Consider the following 22,368-nt stretch of genomic DNA (forward strand, 5'->3'; position numbering starts at 1 on the left):
TTCTGAGTAGACAAACATCAGTTCGTTACCAAGATTAACCTCAAAATGCTGTCCTACTCTCCAGCTTCAGTGGACCTTTTTCTTGTTAAGAAACCATGCTCTCATTTAAAATAGAATCAGCAGTGAGAGGCTAAGGGGATTTGTTTTGTTTTTTGGTTTCGTTTTTAATGCTGAACTAACAGTGACTAGAGGACAGAAACTGCAGTTCCTTCCCAGGTCCTGAGAAATAGACCCTATCCTGCTTAAATGTTTCAAATAAGCAGCTAGAATGATCTGGTTTCAGTGTGGCTGAGAAAAGGGATGGGGGGAACTGATCTCTCCCAGCATATAGAAATTTTCCGTGGGAAGTAGTTGTTCTTACATTTGGCTTCTGGCCCCAAACCATACAAAACAACTTCAAACAAGACTAGCTGTGGCCAACTGACCCTGTTATCTGGACTTTTAGGAAATGTCTCCTATTGCATAGCTCTAGAACAGAAATTGCTGTCACTCCCAGCCTATTTCAATTATCAAGTCTGTTTGTCTGTAGGGCTCCTCTGTGGCCAGGACATTTGCGGACAGGATTCCATGATCATCTTGCTATTTGGCTAGGAGAAGAGGGTCTTCAGTAAAGACCTCAGAAGGACAGTGTTTGTCCCTTATTAACAGGTTCCCATTAAGCAAAGTTCTGTGGGCAAGAGGGTTTCCTCAAGGCACCCTACAGAACAGGACCTTGAGAATTTGCAGTCATACCTACAAATCACTGAAAACACTCATACTGTTATTTTTCCTCATGTAATTCAGACCTGCTCTTCTGTCTTCCCCATCCTAGCAACCAATACCACACCTATATTCACTTAGTCCCAGGACAACTATCAACATTTATTACTATGTCCCAATCTTGGTTAGATATGCCACATGTAACTGTCAGTTAGTCTTCCTGGCCACTTTCAGGGATGATTATTTCTATTTTACAGATAGTAAAATGGAGGCTCAAAGTGATGAACTTGAGGCCATTCAGTGGCAAGAGTACAAACTGGAATTCTGGATTTTGACTCCAAAGCCTACCTGCCTGCCTGCACGTTTACATTCTATTAATAGTAATGTTAACCTTGAACCTCTGATTAAGATGGAGTCTGCCCAGTTTTCTCACTTTAAAGTCGCTACTGGATTCTCTTTACATCCAGACGCCCCTGGAGGAGCACATCCTTCCCTAAGGGAGAGAGGCTACAGTGGAATGAAAAATTGGACTTAGATTATCTGGGTTGAATTGAGGAACCTCCCAGGAATGTGACCTTAAGCCAGTCAAATGAAATTTCCTCAGTACTAGAAAGTTTACTGACAGACCTGTTCCTCTCCCCTTACAAGGGCCTAAATAATTCATTCCTTGCTGATAAATTGCTTTTTTTTTTTTTTTAAGATTTTAGATTTTAAGATTTTATTTATTTATTTCACAGAGATCACAAGTAGGCAGAGAGAGGAGGAAGCAGGCTCCCCGCTGAGCAGAAAGCCCAATGCGGGACTCGATTCCAGGACCCTGAGATCGTGACCAGAGCAGAAGGCAGAGGCCTAACCCACCCAGGCGCCCCAAATTGCTTTTCTTTTTTATGCCCCCATCTGTAAAAGCCTTTGTATAGCTCAGTAGAGCTTCCCTCTATTTACTTAGATGCCGGATTCATCACTCGTGTTTATAAAGCCAATTCGAGCTTCGAATTTACGCCATCAAATTTTGTTTTCTAACAAAGGCAAAAGAACAAGAAATAGGACAAGAGGAAGGCTCCCCCCTTTTAAGAGTGAGAAAATAAGGGAACACAAAGATGTAAAGTGGTTTCTTCAAGGTAACCCAGAAATGAGGCTGAACTCAGAGTCCTAAACCGCCATACTTCCAAGCTAGCCCTGTCCACTCCATCTGAGAATCTGCCTGGAATATTCCCAAAGTGTTCGCTCTAGTGACCCCAGAGACGCATGACTCCGGTCCCACTACCCGACTTTACTGTGCTTTGGGTGCATTTTGGCACCGCGCCTCATTTTTGCCTTAATGAGGGTGCAAAAGGGGTCTCAGCAACCCCCCACCTCGCCTTCGTATTCGCCCACTACCGTCCACCCAGGACTTCGAGAGCCAACTCAGACCTCGATTGAAATCCTCTTCTGACACCACTAACAAGCATCTTTCGGCACAGAAGGAGTTGTGAATTTCCCACAGCTGAAAAGCCCCTCTGCTATTCACTTTCGGACAGCGCCTGGTAAATTCCCTACAAGCCCTGGGGAGGCTAAGACCCGCCTGTCCGCTCGTGCTATACTCGCTCCTGATAGGCTGCCAGAGCTGTCCGTCTTGACAGAGTGTGTGCGCAGGCGCGGAGAGGCACCGGGACTGGATAGAGTTCCGGCGTCGCGGAGCTACCCGTCGGTTTAGAGATGGTGAGTGTCCTCCTGGAGCTCGCGGCTAGCGGCCGGAAGATGGCCGAGCACGGCCGCCCACCACCCTGCGCCTGGCCTTCCATCCTCCGGAGGTGTCTCAGAGTGCCGGCCTGGGAATCCGCGGGGCTGGGCGTGGTTGGGCCGGAGCTGACCGGAGGGCGGAACCCGGGCGGCGCAGGCCTCTATACCCGGATTGAGGGGACAGCGGGGACCGAGGTGGGGCTCCCGGATCCCGCTGCCCCTTGCCCGGAAGCAGGAGCTCGGGCCTCGGCGAGGGTCTGACGGAGATGCGGAGGCCGGCCCACAGGCTCCTGCATCCTAGCGTCCCGGGCCTTGTTGCGCGATAACAATAATGGTAATGTTTCCTGGGAGCTTTATTTGTGTCAATCACTGCTAAGCGCTTTCCGTACCTTGGCTCTCCTCACCCCAGCTCTTTGAGGTAGGTGCAACCATTATCCCCATTTGACATACGTGGAGTCTGAAGCCGAGTCAAATTAAATGCCTGGCCTCAGGAAATGGCGGAGGTTGATTTGAACCCAAGAAGCTTGACTGACGCCTTTCTGTGCCTGTGGTTCTTTCGAGCGTCTGGAACTTGGTGCATGAATCAGAAATTGGGGGGATCCACCCTTGGGCATCCCAAAGCCTTGCTGGCAGGAACTTTATGTCTTTGGCTCTTTATGCCTTTGTAGGTTTGTTTTCCTGTGGTTTTTATCCTGCCTACTTGTAGAAAGCTTGAAGAGACTTCTGAAATGTTAAGGCCAAAATCTTATTTTAAAATGTAAAGCCCACAATAAAAATGGCAAAGGAAAAAGGGACAGTGCCATGACCTAGAGGCAAACATTTGTAATTAGAAGACATAGCCTAATCTTTCTGTCCTCAGTTTTCACTTTATATAGTTTAGTTCCTACTGAATGTACAGTTGTGGACTCTGCTTTTTTCATTTATTATTACACCACAAAGAATGTGTTAACATCACTAAAAACATGTAGTAATTACTTCGAATATATGTAACCTCATCTTTCACATCACTTTTTTTTTTAATTGATTTTATTCATTTGACAGAGATCACAAGTAGGCACAGAAACAGGCAGAGAGAGAGGTAGAAGCAGGCTCCCCGCTGAGCAGAGAGCCCGATACGGGGCTCAATCCCAGGACTCTGGGATCATGACCTGAACTGAAGGCAGAGGTTTTAACCCACTGAGCCACCCAGGCGCCCCTCACATAACTTTTTAAAGTGTAAAAAAAAAGTAACCTGCACACAGTAAGAAAAAATAATCTGAAGGGATCTGAATGAAAAATAAATCTCCCACCCCTGATTCTCAGCTCAGTCACCAGAGTTGAAAGTTAGTTTCTTATACCTCTACATGCAAATACAGTTATGTGTATGCTCCCTTATCTTCTGACACAAATGGTAGCTTATTGAAACCAGTACCATTATACTGTGTTTTTACTTATAGAAGCAGAACATATTTAGATGCACATTTTAAACAATTCAAGCAGTTTCAAAGTAATGTAGAAAGTGCATGTGGTCCCCATGTCACTCCCCTATGATAAATGACTGTTGGCAGTTGGGTGTGTTTCCTCCTGGATTTGATTAGTGCATAAGCACATTCACATATAAGCTGTTTATTACATGACACTAGAACATTTATGTTTCTAGGTATTAAGTTTACTTTAGGCTATACATAGGAAGAGATATCTCTTTCTAGAGCTTACTCTAGTCACCTAAAAATACCAAACATTTTTCCATGGCAGTATATACAAATCTTCATTCTGTATAATATTCCATTGCAGTAAATACATTTAGGTGACCTACAGTTTTTCATTCTAGACAGTGCTGCAGTGACTGTTGTCTTTTTTTTTTTTTTAAGATTTATTTATTTGAAAGAGAGAATGCAAGTGAGGGGAAGGGGCAGAGGGAGAGAGAATTCTCAAGTAGACCCCACTCAGCATAGAGCTGGATTCTGGTCTCCATCCCAGGGCCCTGAGATAATGACATGACCCGAAATCAAGAGTCAGACACTTTTACTGAGTCACCCAGGCACCCCTGCAGTTAACTGTTGTCTGTGTGTGTGTGTGTTCGTGCTAGTGTCTCTGTAGGATATAGGGTGGATTCCTAGAAGTGTTACTTCTGGCATGCATATTTTATAGTTTGGTAGAAACTGCCAGATTGACCTTCAGAATGGTGATATAAAAATCATCCATAACACTGTCTAGTTTTACTTCACCACAAAACTATTTCCTTTTTTTTAAAGATTTTATTTATTTATTTATTTATTTGGCAGAGAGAGATCAAAAGTAGGCAGAGGGGGAGGGGGAGGCAGGCTCCCTGCTGAGCAGAGAGCCCAATGCCTGGCCTGATCTCAGGACCCCAAGATCATGACCTAAGCCAAAGGCAGAGGTTTTAACCCACTGAGCCACCCAAGCGCCCCTACACAAAACTATTCTCATCTGATGATTGCTACATCATCTTTGTGATCTGTCATTTTTAATGACTACATAATAGTAAAATAGCTGTACCATAATTTGCAAAGCCATTCCCCTGGTGTACATTTGGGTTGCTTCTAGTTCTTCATTAGTTGAGATAATGCTGTGATGAGTACTTCTGTATGTGTAGAATTTATTTTTCTTTTTTAAAAAAATTATTAGATTATTTCCTTAGGAAAAATCCTCAGGGAAAAAAATCTTCTGAGGCCAAGGGACCAGAACTTACGGGTCTTGCAGTAGTGTTGTTCTGTCACTTTCCCAAAAGGTCGAATTGCCTTTGTACCAGCTTTGCCATAACTGCTAGATTTAAAATCACTTCATCATTGCTACAATTTTTCATTTTTTAAGGAATGAAATGAAATGTCTCTTATTTTTCAGGAAACCGTGAACATTTTTCTATATGTTTGTAATTTCTCTTAGGTATATTTTCTACTAGTATCCTTTTTGCCCACTTAACTTTTAAACTATTTTTTTTTTTAAGATTTTATTTATTTGAGAGAGAAGGTGAAAGAGAGCAAGAGATCATGAGTAGGAGGGAAGGGTAGAGGGAGAAGTAAACTCTCCACTGAACAGGAAGCCTGATGCAGGCCTTGATCCCAGGACCGTGGGATCATGACCTGACCTGAAGGCAGATGCTTAACCGACTGAGCCACCCAGGTGCCTCCAGACTTTATTTTTCTTAATCATTTTGTGTCATGTTTTGGAATTACTCTTTTGTTATATTAGATGAAGATTTTTTTTGTTGTTTTGATTCATTTTTATTTTATACAAAGTATAATGTTTATGCTTAGGAGTCAGATTGGTCAGTTTCTTTGCGAATCATTTGCTTCTGATGATTATCATTCCTCTTATGCTGAACCAATAAATAATCCTGCTTATACTGCTACTTGTTTTTCCATCTGTCAGCAGCATGTACCTGGGAACTGAAGAACCTGAAAGGCTTGTTTCTTGCCTGATGCAGACACCATGTTAGTGTTACCTACAACCCAGAATGCAGAATATACCAGTTGGGCTCTCTCTAGGAGCAGGACAGGAAGTTGGAGATGTGAGCCAACCCTGGGGGACTGCATATCCACTCAGGCAGATCTGGGACCAGTTGGCTAGCTCGGCAGGAACGACAAACGTTGATCTAGAGCTGGCAATACTTGGATGCCTGCCTAGGACTGTCCTTTCCTATCTGTAAATGTCCCTGTTGCTACTTGTGGCTTTTTGGTAACATTAGTTTTTCTTCTTGGCTCTTTTAGGGCTGAACTTGAGGCTTGTTTAAAGCAGTTTCTCCTGAACCCAGATTAGTAGCTGGTGCTTTGCTCTCCTGGAGACCCCTCTCTAGACCTCATGATCCCCAACTCACCCAGGCCTAGCCCCATCCTATGGGTTGGGATCATGTTGGAAAAGACTATTCTCTAGTCTTAGAGAAAACTATTTTTTTATATTTAATTATATACTTGACCAAAGTCTAATATTTCTAACATACAAAAGTTTTTTAAAATCAGTAGATATGTGGAAAAATCTAAAGACTTAAAAATGAGAGATGTAAACAATGTTTCATTTCAATTTCACTGATAAGTCTTAAAAATTAAAGAAAAGTTGATTTTCTGTTACATGATTTTCACCTATCAAAAAACATTGGCAGTACTAGCCCTCTCCATTCTTTAAACATGCCAAACTTGTTTCCACTTCACTGCCTTTGCTTTCAGTCCTTTGCTTGGAGTGCTTTCTTTCTCCTAATTTAGTTCTTTGCTTGAAGATTACAGCCTCAGGTGTTCCAGACCACACTAGCTAAAGTATATTCCTCTGCCCCCAGCCCTGTCCCTGTACCCTTCAAGAATCATGGTTACTTGTTTTTTGAATGTGTTTTCACCATCAGCCATCCAAAAAATAAATAAATAGAAAGAAAGAAATATCTTGGGGCACCTGGGTGGCTCAGTCAGTTAAGCGCCTGCTTTCAGCTCAGGTCATGATTCCAGTGTTCTGGAATCAAACACATCTGAGCAGGGAGCCTGCTACTCCCTCTTCCTCTGCCCCTCTGCTTCTGCTTTCTCTCTCTCTCTCTCTCTCTCTCACACACACACACACACATACACACACACACTTGTGCTTATTCTTTCTCAATTTAATAAACAAAAATCTTAAAAAAGAAAAATGAATGTCTCTTCACCAGAATGTTAGCTCCCCATGACAGGGACCTCATCAGTTGTGATCAGAGGCATATTCATCTCTTCTTTTGACCTGCTGTGTGTCTTCACGCAAAACTTCTCATTTCTGAATCTCCATTTCCTCATTGTAAAATGGAGATCCTACTAACCATGGAAGGTTCAAATGAGAGAAAGGTGTCTGAAAACATTCATCCCAATATCTGACTTATAGCAGGTATTGAGCAGGTTAATGTATAATTGTATGTCCTCCCTTTCTTGTGTGTGTTTTCTTAAAGCAGCCAAGTCTGGGTCGAGGTTAAATATAGGATCACCTAAACCCCAGCTCTTTTTTACCCTGGGTACTGTAAGGCCTTGCCCCCCCCACTTGAAAAGGTTGATTTTTGTAAAACATGGTTGTAGAAATGCTTTTTATTTGTTCCTTAAGTATTTACTGAGTCTATACTGTGCCAGGTAGTGGGGCTCTAAAGTTGGGGTTCTTGTTCCTGGGGTGCTTTGGGTCTAGAGCAAAACAGATAGCTACATCCCAATGTATGTGCTGTGAAGGCAGGGTGAAGAGTACCCAGGAGAGGGGAGAAGGTCTCCCACAGAAGACTCATGAGCTGCATCCAAAGAGTCGGGAATTAGTTACATCAAGCAGTGAGTGCAGGAGTGAAGGTTGCTTCCTTCAGAGGGAGCAGTACTTGTTCAGACGGCTCAGGCAGGCTGTGCTTGCCCCCTACAGTCTGTTCTCCACAGAGCAACCAGACCCATTGTTTTGAAACATCAGATCTTGTCACTCCTCACCTCAAAACCTGCTAGTGGCTCCCCATATCATCCCCATTAAAAACCAAAGTCATTGCTGTGGTCTACCAGACCCACTGAAATCTAATCTGACCCTGGCCACCTCTGTCATCTGGCCGCCTGCTGCTCACTGTACTTCAACCACACTGGCTCCTTTGAGCCCTGAAATATGTTAACCTTGGGGCTCTTGTACTTGCTCTTTATGCGGTTTGGAATGCTCTCCTTAGAAATCCACATTAGCTCCCTCATTTTCTTCATTCAGATCTCTACAGCTTTCACCTTGGTGAGGTCTTCTCTGACCACCTTATTTAAAATTGCTTGCCTGGGTGGCTCAGTTGGTTAGGCCTCTGCCTTCAGCTCAGGCCATGGTCTCAGGGTCCTGGGATTGAACCCAACATCGGGCTCCTGCTCAGCCTGGAGTCTGTTTCTCCCTCTGCCCCTCCCCCAACTTGTGCACACATTTTCTCTCTCTCTCAAATAAATAAACTATTTTTAAAAGAATTGCCATCAGCCCCTTAATTCCAGATACCACTTCCCTACTGTATCCGACTTTATATTTTACTTGTTTAATGTCTGCCCCTTCCCCTAGGTCAGCTTCATGAGGGCAAGGGGTTTGTTTGTTTGTTTGTTTGTTTTTAGATTTTGTTCAGTATAGCAGCTCAGGCCTAAAACAATGTCTGGCATATAGAAGGCATCCATATACCAGAAATGAATAGGAGTTAAGAAATATTCCTCTCTTTCATTTCAGCTCTACTTTCTAGCCTCCAGGGAATATTTCAGACCTCTATTCTGACACCTTGGGTTTTAGCTTTCTTTCTCTTCCCTAGGTTGATTGAACATTGAGCTGTCAATGTTGAGCATGTCAGAGCCCTACAGTATCCCCATATTAGAGATCTCTTTCTTGGATACACAGAGAAGGGTTAAAAAAATGTTTGGGTTTGGTGGATTTTTTTTTTTTTTTCAGTTTGTTCATTTATTTGAGAGAGAGAGAGAGCACGAGTTAGGGGAGGAGGAAAGGAAGAGGGAGAAAATCTCAAGCGGCTCTGGTTAACTTACGGAGTCTGACGCAGGGCTCAGCCCCATGACCCTGAGATCATGACCTAAACCAAAACCAAGAGGCAGATGTTTAACCAACTGAGCTAACCAGGCACCCCCAAAAAATGTCTTTAATTTTTTTTTAAGATTTTATTTATTTATTTGACAGATCATAAGTAGGCAGAGAGGCAGGCAGAGAGAAAGGGAAGCAGACCCCTCCCTGAGCAGAGAGCCTGTTATGGGGCTTAATCCCAGGACACCAGGATCATGACCTGAGCTGAAGGCAGAGGCTTTAACCCACTGAGCCACCCAGGCACCCCCCCAAAGATGTTTTTAAATAGAAACAATGTAATGGAGTAAAAAGAGGCTGTTTTGGAAAAGAAAAAAAAAAAGAAAAGAAAATCTTATCTACAATTCCCTGCGTTCAATGTGGCTTTTATTTTTTTCAGAGTCCTAGCTTGCTTGTTTTCACGTGGGTGTCCTCATCAAGCACTTTATTTTTGCATTTAGCTGTTTTCACTTAATGTTATATCATGAACTTTTTGTGGTGATATATTGATTACCATTGTTAATATGTATATTATATTCCTATGAAGAGACAGTCTATAATTGAATTGACTTTTCTCCTAATTATTGGGCACTTTGGGCTCTTTCTGTATTTTGCAACTGCAGTTGTCACAGCAGCAAACATCTTGCTGTATTCTTCTTTTAAGTTATTTCCTTAGGATGAGTTTCAGGAAAGTTACCAGGTCAGATGGAGTACTGTGTAAAACTGACCACTATTGTACTTCACCCCCCCCTCTCCAAAATAGCATTTAATAGCAGCTCGGTGAAAGTCTGGAGTGAATTATGACCTCATACATTCATGACCCGCTGTATTATACTCCCGTCCACAGAGCTAGCCCTGTCCTTTTACTCAGTCTCCAGATTTATGATGTGTTAGACTATTTGCCATCTCATAGGAGGAACTTGTTTGCTCTTCTCTCCAGCATTTCAGTATTCTTATATCATTGGGGAGTGGGTGGTAGTGACTGGATTGTCAGCTTTTTTCCTACTAGAAAAACAGTAATTCATTGTGCTCTCTCCATCACTGTTTAGGAGCTCCTCCCCTCCAGGCCAACTCATTAGCCCTTGGGGGTGGGGAACTACTTCCTTTAAGTTGGTTGATGGCATCTGTTTTGAACATAGTCTGACTCACCCTTTGAGTAGCTTCTGCCTGGATTCTGGGCTGGTCTGGAAGGGGCCTCCTAAGAACAAGCACACTTTAAGGCCAGTTTCCATCCACAGAGTTAGGCCTAGTTCAGTTAAGAAGCTTTTTATTGAGCACCTGTTGTGCAGAGCATTGTAGAAACTCTAAGTAAACCAGTACCTAATGCATTCCTAGAGAGGTACAGTCCAAGAGTTTGGGGAGTCAGAACCGGGCAAAGACTCCAGAGTTGGGGATCAGTAAAAGCTTCATGGAAGAGGTAATGCCTTAAATGGCCTAGAAGAATTTATTGGGTTTCCTTGTTAGGGTAAAAAAGATTTGGAGATAAGGAGGTATAGGTGTGAAGATGGAGAGTTGAAGGAAGGGTAGAAGAGATGGCCGTGATAATAACATAAAAGGCCTGGCATGATAGGGTGAGGGCCCAAATGCCATGTGCTAGTTTCTGGAGAATCAGGATTAATGAGCCCCTTCCCCAGGCATATTTTCTGTGTCTTTGTACCATGTGTCACACTGTCTCAGATGCTAGCTTACTAAGTCACCGAGTTTATCCTCGTGGAGTCATTTTCTTCCTTTGGAATATTTTCATTTGTGCTGTTTGGGCCACGAATGACAACTTCGTCTCCTTCCTAGTAGACACCGCTGTTTAGGTTTTTTCAAATCATTGGAGTCTGGTTCCCCCAGTGTTCCAAATATGAGAGTCATGGATGTGTCTGTTCTCCCAAGAATGGTATTTATATTCTGCTCCCAAATAGCTAAGCCGGGAGGGGTAATAGTGCCTAGTGGGCAAAGAGCCAGGAGTAGCCACACCCCATGCCGGGGTTTGTAACAGATGGTTTAAACCCTAGGGATGACCTAGGGACCACTCCAAACAGGCCTGGGGAGCTTTGAGGAGGTGCCATGTGCCTGGGTGTTACTTGTTTGTTATTGGAAGACAAATATGTGATTAATCAGCCAGGAGTGTGAGGGAGTCAGTCCACTCTTCCTGGCCCCTCCTAACCTGGGTCTTGTTCTCTCTGGCAGGCAGAGGTGGAGGAGACACTGAAGCGACTTCAGAGCCAGAAGGGAGTACAGGGCATCATCGTGGTGAACACAGAAGGTACACCCTCCCTTTGGCCATGACCTGCTCATAGGCAGACCCCAAGGAAACAGCCCAAACTTAGCCTGACACTTATTATTTACTAAGCCCCTTCACGTACAGAATCTAATTTGTATCCTCTTTTAAGCACTTCCAGTGTCCCAGCACTATTACTGGAATTCCAAAGTTTAAAAAAGGAAAAATTCACTCAATTCCACTGCCCTGACAGATCATACTTTTGACTGTGCCATGCTTTTCTAGCCCTTGCCGAGGTATATCTTTTCTTGGTCATAATTATTATAGTTGTTATTCTTTTGCATATGTTCGCTCATGAGCTTGTTTTCTGGCTTTTTTTGTCATGATTTACATAAGCAAATTTTTTAATTGCCAGTACAATGTTTATCAGCCATCCACCATTTATATGGTTTCTATTTTTTTTTTTTTTTTTTTTTTTAAGTAAACTCTATACTCAGCCTAGGGCTCAAACCCACAACCCCGAAATCAGGAGTTGCACAATCTACCCACTGAGCCAGACCAGGTGCCCCTGTTTCTATTTTTTCACTAGATAATACTCTGGTCAACTTCTTAATGCCTATAGCTTTTTTCTCCTTTGGGGAGGTGGCGGGGGCGGGGGTTGTGCGGAGTGCAGAGGGAGAAAGAGAATTCTAAGCAGGTTCCATGCCCAGCACTGAGCCCATTGTGGGGCTCGATCTCACAAACCTGAGATCATGACCTCAGCTGAAATCAACAGTTGGATGCTTAACTGACTGAGTTACCCAGGCGCCTCTCCCTCCTTTTCTATACATTATTTCATCAGCTAGAAGAGTACGGATACTAATATTCCCAAACTGCAGTAGACATGGTGAAGAAAAGAACTAACATTTATCAAGCACTTGTTCTGTGCCAGGCTGCAAGCCATTGCTTTACAAACATTTTGTTTCATTTATTCCATAAAGCAGCCCTGTTGTCTCCATTTTGCAGTAGAGAGAACAGAGTCTAGAAATTTAATTGATTTTCCTGCCATTACAGAACCAAGATTGCAGGGGTGCCTGGGTGGCTCAGTGGGTTAACCTTCTGCCTCTGGCTCAGGACATGATCTCAGGGTCATGGGATCCAACACTACTTTGGGATCTCTGCTCAGCAGGGAGCCTGCTTCCCCCCTCTCTCTCTCTGCCTACTTGTGATCTCTCTCTCTCTCTCTCTCTGTCAAATAAATAAAATCTTAAAAAAAAAAAAAAAAAAAAGAACCAACATTTCATGCTAAGTCTGTCTGAATGCACTTGTGCTCTCTCCCACACTGTACTGTGAAGAAACAGAGAGTAGCTGTTGGTCTGTAGCCCAGTCAATGCTTAGGGTCACCCAGCTGGCCTCCCCCATTCTTTAGTGCAGTGCATTTAGTGAACTCTGATTTAAGAGCTCTGTGTGTATGTGATGTCATTCTAACCTTGTTTTTAGAAAGGCAGACTTCTCAATAATTCCTACTTATAGAGCAGAATGAAAGTCATCAAGGGTGAAAAAGTTGAAGTGACATGTCCTTAGTTAGAATGTTATTTTCCAAGTTGTCCGACTCCGGCCAGCCCAAATCTAGGCAGCGCACAGCGCATGCTCCCCAGCTTTGTCAGACTCTAATTATGCCATGTGGTCAAAGCAGGCAACAGGTTTGGGGTCCTCAGGACACTGTGGAGGCAGGAGCAAGTTCCAGCTGGGGTCTGCCACTGCTCAGCTAGAGGGCCTGGGGCTTCCTCTTCCCTTCTTCAGACCTCAGCTGCCATAAGTGGAGTGATTGATCTGGGGAATCTCTTTTAGCTGCTTCTTACTCCCAGATCTGAAAGACTATTTGTATATCTCCTAGAGAGACTATCTTCTCAGACTGGGCATTTTTTCACCCCAAATGGGGGAGGATTAGACCTCCATCAGTATTTGGAAGTCACAGGCTTCAGTTTTGCTTTAAAACTGCCCCCAAACTTGAGCTTTTTCATTAGAATATAGCACCAACTGCTTACCTTTTGGATACTGATGGGCACTTCTTTTTTATACACTAATGTGGCAGTATTGCCCAGTGGGTAAGAATATAGAATGTGGGGATGCCTGGGTGGCTCAGTTGGTTGGGCAGCTGCCTTCGGCTCAGGTCATGATCCCAGCGTCCTGGGATCGAGTCCCATATCGGGCTCCTTGCTCCGCAGGGAGCCTGCTTCTCCGTCTGACTCTGCCTTCCACTCTGTCTGCCTGTGCTCGCTCTCGCTCGCTCTGACAAATAAATAAAATCTTTAAAAAAAAAAAAAAAGAATATAGAATGTGGAACCAGACTGCCTAGGTTTGAATCCTGGCTCTACTTAATTTTTATCAGCTGTGTGATCTTAGGCTAGTCACTTAACCTCTCTGTTCCAGTTTCCTTTTAAGGAAAGCTTTTAGAACAGTACCTGATGTAACTGCCATATAAATGCTAAAATTATTGCAAGTATTTATTTTTAATTTGTATCCCACTACAGAGCTCCCACTTTCGTCTCTCATTTACATTTCACACCATGACCCTGCAAGGCAGGAGTATTGCCCATTTTTCAATTTTAGTATATGTGCTGCTGAAGCGAGCACTGCCCATTTTTCGATAAGAAACCCAGGGCTGAGAGAAATTAGGTGACATGTTCAAGGTCACCCACTTCTGGCTATCGGTCGTCAGAACTCACTGCTCTATAGGGCCTTTAAGCTCTCTGGAAGCTTCCATGAAGGATGATTAGGGATTTGAATCTATTAGCCCCTCTAGGGCTTTCATACCCAAATGATTCAGCTCAGCTGCCTTTTCCTGCAGGATGCATTTCCTAACCACTCCAGCCCCGAGTGACTGCTTTTGCTCCTGAACTAATGACATACCCTTATCCCAATCATTTACCAACCACCTGCCACTGCCTTTTGACATCTTTGCCTTGGCCAAATTTAAATGAAGTTTCATAGTAAAAATGTGAATTTTAAGTGGAATTACCAAAAACGTAAGGACTACTCCATTCCATTTGTACCTCTTCAGACCGCTTCCATCTTGTGCTGTACCCACATGGGGCAACATAAAAGACTCAACTTGTAAGCTTCGAGGGCAGAGATTTGTCTCGTGTTCACTGCTGTATCCCTAGCACCTAGAACAATGTTGACACGTAGTAGGTGCTTAACAAATACAGTAGTCCCCCCTTATCCATGGGGGGTACATTCCAAAACCCCCAGTGAATGCCTGAAAACAGGATGGTACTCAACCCTATGTGTACTATGGTTTTTCCTATATGTACATACTTATGATAAAATTAAATTTATAAATAAAGCACAAGAAGAGATGAAGAACAAAACTAATATAAACAGTTATGACAATATACTACAATAAAAATTATGTGAATGTGGTCTCTCAAAATACCTTATTATATGGTATTCACCCTTCTTGTAATGACGTGATGAAATGTGATGAAATGAAGTCAGGTGAATGACCTAGGCATTGTGAGACAACAGTAGGCTACTGTTGACCTGATCAAGAGAATCATCTGCTTCCACACCAGAGTTGATGCAGGTAACTGAAGCCATGGAAAGTGAAACCACAGATAATGCAGGGGATTACTGCCTCTGTTAAATATTGTTAATGTTTTTTACTGTTGATTAATGCATCTGGGTTTGGTGGGAGCACCTGGCTGTACAACCTTGGTCTTGACGGATCTAAGCCCCAAGTTAGAAATCATGCTCCCTAGTAACCAGCTACTTCTGCAGGCTGCACAGTCCACATTTGTGAAGGCACAAGCTTGGAGGAGGTGACCTAATTGTTCGGCTGTCTGTGTGGTGTCCCCAGCTCTGACATCCTGTGAATCTGGACTTGATCTCTTGTCCTTATTTGAAATGCTCTCCGGTTTTGGTCCCTGTCCCACCTCCTCACTACTTCAGTGTTTGTAGTTTTTTTTGTTTGTTTGTTTTTTGGGTTTTTTTTTTTTTTTTTTTTTTTTTTTTTTTTTTTGCTTTTTAAAGTGAGCTGACAAGTGTTTAGCTTCTGGTCTCATTTGTACACCTGTCACTTAGTAGAAATGTGATCAGACTCATGACAGTATTTGAACTGCTGAAGGAGCCCTTGAGAGCACTTATTTATCATCTGCAATAAATGCTTAGTGAAGTCTCTTTAAGGACAGTGGTGAGCAAATCAGACCTGGTCCTGCTCACTTCCATAATGGTGTGATATCAAACTCCAGAGGAAACAGCTCTGAAGGAAAATTGGGTGGGTGGTAGAGTGGGGGCATTGACCACATCTGGAGGTGGGTAGATCCACCAGAAAATGGACACCTGAGGGACCAGTGGGAATTATGAGAGAATCGGGAAGGAAGGAAAGTCCCAGGCAGAGGGACCTGAGAGAAGATGGCCTTGTGGTATAGAAGAAGAGAAGGTTAAGAGTTTTGATCATCCAGACTTCGCCAGGCCTTGACATTGGCCCCTCAAGTTACCTGGGGGATGGAATTTATTTTGTACTGATGTTGGTAACAAGCCAACATTACGTTTGTACTCTTGCTAAACATTCTTAAATGGATTAGCTGTATTTAATCCTCACAGCACAAGCATTATTTTACAGATGAAGAAACAGAGGCTTGAGAGGTTAACTCACTTGTGTAAGGCCACATAGCCACCCCAAGGGATAGAGCTAGGGTGTAAGTCCAGGTCATCAGATTTCAGAATTCCTACTCAGTCATCACCGTGGCTGCTCATACTGCCATCCTTAGGAAGATTCTGCTATGGAGTGAAGCTTCAGGGGGCCCTGGTGGGCACATTGTTGCCATCCAGGACCCAGTAGCAGCCCTAGTGACCTAGTTGTCTTGTCGCTTAAAGGCAAATGGTCACTAGTCTGTCTTCATGACTTCACTTGGCTCAGAACAGCCTCTGGCTCAGCTGCTTCTCTTGCCCACACTCATGTTCCTATGCCCTAAGAAGACAAGATTGGGCCAGTTTCTTGCCACCTGTGAGTAGGCCTGAGGGTGATTGCCTTTGGCCAGTCCTTAAGCTGGTCACTTGTGGGCCAGACCAGCAGGGTCATGGGCCCCCATATCTGGCCACTTATGTGTGAGGAGTCATTTGTGCCACATTTATCACAAATACCTGTTAGCGTTGGGCACTTAAGGCTTCCTCCGTGGAACCTTCTGCTGATATGTCACAGTGATTCATAGGCACCTGATGATTAAGTTGTGTCCTGAGTTCGCTCAGGCTGAGCCCCATTTTTCGCCTCCATGATGATAGGTACTGACTAGTAAGGGAGGTCCTTTTAATAGTTCATTGAAAGGAAACAATCTTCAAAACAGAAAAGGCTTGGTACACAATGGTGTTCATGGCACTGTAATTAAGTAAAAAAAAAAAAAAAAAAAAATCCAGCCTATGTCCCAACAATAAAGGAATGATTAATTCTGTGGAATGGCCAGTTGTGGGCTATTTGAAAGCAATAGCAATGCTGTTTACCAGTCTATACACGGACAGAGAAACACACTTTAATTTGAGGGACACGATCATGTGTGTGGACATGTGTTTATAACTGGGCCCTAAGCCTCCCTTGGTGGGAACTAGAGCAAAGCACCTAGGGATGGTAGTGTCTTGACACAGGCGACCTTTTTTCCTTCTTCCTACTTTTCAGTATTTACAAATTCACAAGAGCTGTCCTCTTTATTCAGGTTCTAAGTATTGTGAATGACAGTCTCCCCTTTTATTGCTGAAAGCCAGTCAAGACAGTGCAGCCCTGTGGAAGGAGCCCAGCAGTGGAGCCAACAGGCCCGCATTTGAATCCTAGCCCCACTGCTTCTGTGCTGTGTGAAGGCTCAGTGCTTCTGTTGCCTCACTGGCAAGTGAAGATGGTGATTCCACTGCCAGAGTAATTCCAGGGACTGGTGCTGCCATGCTGAAAGTGCTCAGCGCTGTGCCTGCCAAGCCCTCAGTAAATAGTGGCATTGGTTATTAATTGCTAGTCCAGTACTCTTAAGGGTGTGGGGTTGGGAGCTGGGCAGAATGGGGCTCCAACTTCCTACTCATTCCCTGCTCTCCCCTCAGGCATTCCCATCAAGAGCACCATGGACAACCCCACCACCACACAGTATGCCAACCTCATGCACAACTTCATCTTGAAGGCCCGGAGCACCGTGCGTGAAATTGACCCCCAGAATGACCTCACCTTCCTTCGAATTCGCTCCAAGAAAAATGAAATTATGGTTGCACCAGGTAAGAGGTCTTCCACATTCCTGCTTGGGAGCAGACTGTCCCAGCATATTGTGGGTAGCTTATCAGGACAACTTGGCACATTGGTGTCTCCATAGTTGCCATTGTGAGCCTGAAGAATTGAAGGTACAGAGTTGATTGCCTCACTGCCTAGCTAGTCTCTGGCTGGCATCCCCAACACATACTTATGCACTGTGACTCTCCTAGGCCACAGAGGGGAATCGTGGTCTCATGAAACAAAGAGGAAGGTGTGGTTAGGTCTTCCCAGAAAAGGGGACATTTGAGCTGAATCTAGAAGGCACAGGAAAGAGTGTAACCAAGTTGGAGGGATGGGAAAACGATGTTTGAAAGAAAAAGAATTCGGTGATTTGAAACCAAAGCACAAGACAAAAATACCATATGGTCATTTTATCCTTGAAAAAGTATTAAATTGCCCACTACTAAAGTGTAGTCCTGTCTCTCTGGGCCCTGTGTGGCCAGCTTTTCCTCCAGTGTTGGAACAAATTGCTGCTTTTGTTTCTTCTCATGCAGTGCTTGGCCTGTGTTTACGAGCTGTGTAGGGGGTGTCTGGGTGGCTCAGTGGGTTATGATCTCAAGGTCTGCCTTCAGCTCAGGTCATGATCTCAAGGTCCTGGGATCGAGCCCCGCATGGAGCTCTGTGCTCAGCAGGGAGCCTGCTTCTCCCCCCGCCCCGCCCCCCGCCCGCCCGCCTGCGTCTCTGCCTACTTGTGATCTCTCTCTGTCAAAAAAAATAAATGAAATCTTGGGGGGGGTGGAAGCCGTGTAGTACGAACTATACCAGTCTTTAGGTCACAGGATGATGAAATGCGCCTCCTGGGAGGAGCCTGCAAGGACTGGGCCACAGAAGGGCACATCAGGGCCACCTGTCGAGGCTTGTATTACCTCACTCATAGACTGGAGTGAGTGGTGGACAGATTAATTGTCTAGGACTATTTTTATATTATTACTTCTGCTCCTCCCCCTCTCTTTCTTTGGCTGGGCCACAAAGTTCAGTGTGCCTGTGGTGACACAGGTGGGCTGCAGCACAGCTCGTCTAGCCCATCAGAATATGTGTGGGAAGGAATGAGGGTGAGATGTTTGGTCCATTAACAAAGAGGCATCAGACACCAAACTTAGCTGTATGGACTTGACCCTGTGATGGTTTTTAAGCCAGGAGGCAACATGATTGTCTTTGGGGCCCGGATGAAGGAGGGTGATAGGGAGGCTGTGGATGCTGAGTGTCCTTGGACTTGGCAACACAGATGAAGAGGAAGCTGGCTGCAGAATTCTGGGGTCGTTTGTTGGGTCACCCACCCCAGTAGCAGGGCAGTGTTGGTTCTCTGCCTCAGGCTTGTTCTGACCTTCCTGGCTGCTTAGAAGGATACAAAGGGGAGAACCATTGACCCAGTCACAGGGGCTCACAGTTTCTGGATTTTGGTGCCAGAACTCTTGTGGGCAGGGGCCACTGTCCAGAGCCTCTGAAGCATTAGGACTAGATGGCCTTGGGATTTCCACAGAGCTCAAGTCCCACAGGGATGGCCCCCAGCATAGAACAGGCCTAGTTGCTGCATGTTGAGGTGGGTCCTTATGGTACTATAATTAGCATCCCACACCACGGGAACAACTTGGAAGAGCCCTGCCCAGGAAGGAAGTCCAGTATCCCTTTCTTCCCACCTAATCTTTCTGGCTGATCAAAGTAAGAAGCTGCTTCCCTGACCACAAATAGCAACAGGTAGTTTCAGACAGTTTGGTCCACTGCATATGTGCCAGTTTTCACCCCATCCTGGCCCAGAACAGCCTGTGCGAAAAGACGTTTTAAGACAGACTTTTGATTTTCATTTGTTAACTTCACTGATACAAAGCCAAGTTAATACAGCATGATCAAGCTTTAATACTCTGCCTCCCACAAAGCACTTGGAGTGATGTTATTGAATTTAGAGCTTGATACTTGGAAGAAAAGACACTAGTATTGCTAATTGTGTCTTTTATTGGTGGCTTGTTAATTATTTCTACTTTTATTTGTAAGTGATTTTAACTTACACAGATTGCTTAGCCCTGAAACTCTTAGTCATATAAAATCTGTTTCTTCCTATCTGCAACAGTCTGTCATCATGGGAAGAAGCAAACTTTAGGTTTGAATCCGCACACACAAAGCAGACAAGGCCAAGGTCCTGCCGTTTCTCCCCTCTTCAGCAGAGGGCAGACCAGAGGTGTGCGGAGCATCTGGGTCTAACCCAGCTGGCTGCCCAGTCCTGCGTTTTTGCTCTGGCTTGGGCAACCTCTCTGAGCTTCAGTGAGGTGGAAAACACTAGTGTCTGTCTCATGGAGTGATTTACTGAGGCACCATATGAGAAGCGATTGGCCCAGGACTGGGCACATGGGAGCCTTAATAAATGTTTGTAGTTTAAGTGGGTCAAGTTTGAAATGCTCTGCTTCTCCAATCTCTACTAAAATAAATGAAAAGCAACCTTAACTTAGTGGCTGTCTCAGAACCTGCAGCATCAGCATTACCTGGGAACTTGTTAAAAATGTAAACTCTTGGGCGCCTGGGTGGCTCAGTGGGTTAAAGCCTCTGCCTTCGGCTCAGGTCATGATCCCAGGGTCCTGGGATCGAGCCCCAAATTGGGCTCTCTGCTCAGCAGGGAGTCTGCTTCCCCCTTTCTCTGCCTGCCTCTCTGCCTACTTGTGATCTCTGTCTGTCAAATAAATAAATAAAATCTTTAAAAAAAAAAAAAGTAAATTCTTTTAACTATACTGTAATTAAAACTAAAAACTTGTTTAGGGGATGCCTGGTTGGCTTAGTAAGAGGAGCATGTGATTCTTGATCTTGGGGCTGTGAGTTTGAGCCCCACATTGGCTGTATCGAGAAATATGTAAGTAAATAAATAAATAAACAAAACTTTAAAAGAGTAAATGCAAATTTAAAAATAAAAACTTAATTTAAAAAAACCCAATTTCTTCGGCTGTACTCCAGACCTACTGAATCCAAAGGGCTAAGGGCGGGGCCCAGTAGTGTTTGTTTTGAGCCCAGACCTCTAGGAAATTCATGTGCCCTCTAGTTTGAGAATCACTGCCGTAGGCCATTCATTTAAATTCTCTGAATCTGAGTTTTCCTACCCAGAAAGCAGGCATGATCCTCCTACCTCCCTGTTCATATGGTAGCATGAATATTAGAAAAGGGGGGGTGCTGCGGGCCGCGGCTGCGGGGTGGGAGGGGCTTCGCTTTCCCGGCAGCCACAGGGCGGCAGCCACCTTGGGAAGCTTGCAAGTTCATCTTCTGTTTTCCCAACAGTTGGAAGTAGCCTGAGCATTGATGCTTTTTATGTTCCTCTCCCGTTTTATGTTTGGTCATTTTGATTTTAATTTTAATTTTAATGATTTAATGATTTATTTTTTCGTTTTTCTCTTTTGCAGATAAAGACTATTTCCTGATTGTGATTCAGAATCCAACTGAATAAGCCACTCTCTTGGCTTCCTGCGTCATTCCTTAATTTAATAGCCCCCAAGAATAATAATGTTAATCATGTCAACCTGACCGGCAGGTGGAAATCACCTTAGGGCCTCCTTAGAGGATGCGCCAGTGCTCAGTCATCAGAGGCATCCCTCTGCTGGCCGGTCACCTTTGAATTCTTGGGAGGGCCTTCTTTCCTCACGTCCAGATTTCGGAGCAAGAGCTTTGAGCAGCCCACACCCTGCTTCCTTCTGACCTTCAGTTCACTTTATCACCCTTGGAAAAGGCTGTTTTTGTTTAACTAAAAATAACTGAAATGCTTACCCTGCTGTGTGTCTTTAAATACTAGGTTGAAAAAAGGCCTCTCTCCCTCCCTCTCTTCCTGTGTAATCGTGTGGTCTAAAGGCTGAGCCCCACTGCTGCCTCCAGCCCCCATGGCAGATGGTATTTGCGGTTCAGAGAGGCCTGCTTCCTACTGCACCTGTGGCCACACTTGCTGAGCAGAGTCCGGTTTGTGATCGGTATCCTGGTTTCGGGGCCTCTAGTCCCTAGCCGCCGCTCTTATCGTTTCCCTCTCCCGCCAGTGTTTTTGAAAGATTTTTTTTTTTTTTCTGCTACACTGCACCAGGGATCGGAAAGGAGTGATATTGGTTGAGAACCCAGAATGCACCAGCGTGTTATATACCTTGACTCATATCATCCTCACAGTACCCTGAGGACAGTGTTAAAGTTGTATTAAAGACAGGAAACAGGTCTAGAGAATGACTTAACCAAAGTTTTACAACTGTGGCAGTCTCTGACTCCAGAAGCTCTTTTTTTTCTGCACCTTCTTCTCGGAATTCCCCGATGGTCCCCTTTATGAGTGAGCTCATAAACAGATAGACATGTGCCTTCCTTCCCTTAGACTCGAGGTGGGTGGTCCCAGAACATAACTGCTACTCTGTGAGGCCGTAGGCCACCTGTCATCCTGTAGCACTCTGGGATTTTTCTCCCAGGAACCATATGTATTTATTTTTTGTATTAGGTTTTTCTTTTTGTCTTTTGTTTCTTGTTATAGAGGGAAAAGATTCAAAACTTCATTATCCTTCATTCCCCAGAAGTAACCTTTGTCTACAGTGAGTTCTTCCATCTAGCAAAAATACTTCTTGAGATTTTCCAGTGAAGTTTCCTTAATGGTATCCGGGGAGTAAAAGATCTACCCTCGGGAGCGTGGGGGTGTAGTTTATAAGGGCTGAGCAAAATCTTTTCAGAATCTCCCTTTTTAGTGGAAGATAATAGGGGATTTTCCACTCCATAATATATCCACACTTGTTTTAATATAACAGTAATACTTTCAAATAATTTTCCCCAAATCACCAAGGAAAACTGATTCTCTGGGAAAACATTGCAGGTTTGCCCTGTCCCAGTGGGCTCAGGAAGCATAGCTGAGGAAGGAGGGATTGTAGGACCAGAGCCAAATGACCCTGGATCCGTAATGATCTCAGAGATTCAGTTTTAAAAGAAAGTGAGATATGGCCACTGGCATCTTCTTTGTTCTCAGAGGCTTCTGGAAGCCGGGATCTAAGTCTGAGGTTCC

General features: G+C 44.3%; 1 protein-coding gene across 2 annotated transcripts; it reads left to right on the forward strand.

Moving 5' to 3' along the window:
* The first annotated feature begins 956 nt into the window (after nucleotides 1-956).
* Nucleotides 957-21,115, forward strand: DYNLRB1 (dynein light chain roadblock-type 1). Of its 2 annotated transcripts, none has more exons than XM_082746086.1 (4): nucleotides 957-2,397; nucleotides 11,083-11,158; nucleotides 17,177-17,344; nucleotides 20,756-21,115. In XM_082746086.1, exons 1-4 carry the CDS (start codon nucleotides 2,395-2,397, stop codon nucleotides 20,797-20,799), a joined length of 291 nt encoding a protein of 96 aa, XP_082602212.1. In that variant the 5' UTR covers nucleotides 957-2,394; the 3' UTR covers nucleotides 20,800-21,115. The 2 variants fall into 2 exon arrangements, with proteins under 2 accessions (XP_082602212.1, XP_082602213.1); XM_082746087.1 differs by lacking the exon at nucleotides 957-2,397 and adding an exon at nucleotides 2,515-2,752.
* Nucleotides 21,116-22,368: the final 1,253 nt, after the last annotated feature.

Source organism: Mustela nivalis, assembly GCF_964662115.1.
Source record: "Mustela nivalis genome assembly, chromosome: 8".
NCBI classification, from domain to species: Eukaryota; Metazoa; Chordata; class Mammalia; order Carnivora; family Mustelidae; genus Mustela; species Mustela nivalis.

What these genes read in the sequence shown, in the direction of transcription:
- DYNLRB1 (XM_082746086.1), top strand. An exon ending in CATCGTGGTGAACACAGAAG is followed by an intron (nt 11,159 to 17,176) that starts GTACACCCTCCC and finishes CTCTCCCCTCAG; the next exon opens with GCATTCCCATCAAGAGCACC. An exon ending in TGAAATTATGGTTGCACCAG is followed by an intron (nt 17,345 to 20,755) that starts GTAAGAGGTCTT and finishes TCTCTTTTGCAG; the next exon opens with ATAAAGACTATTTCCTGATT.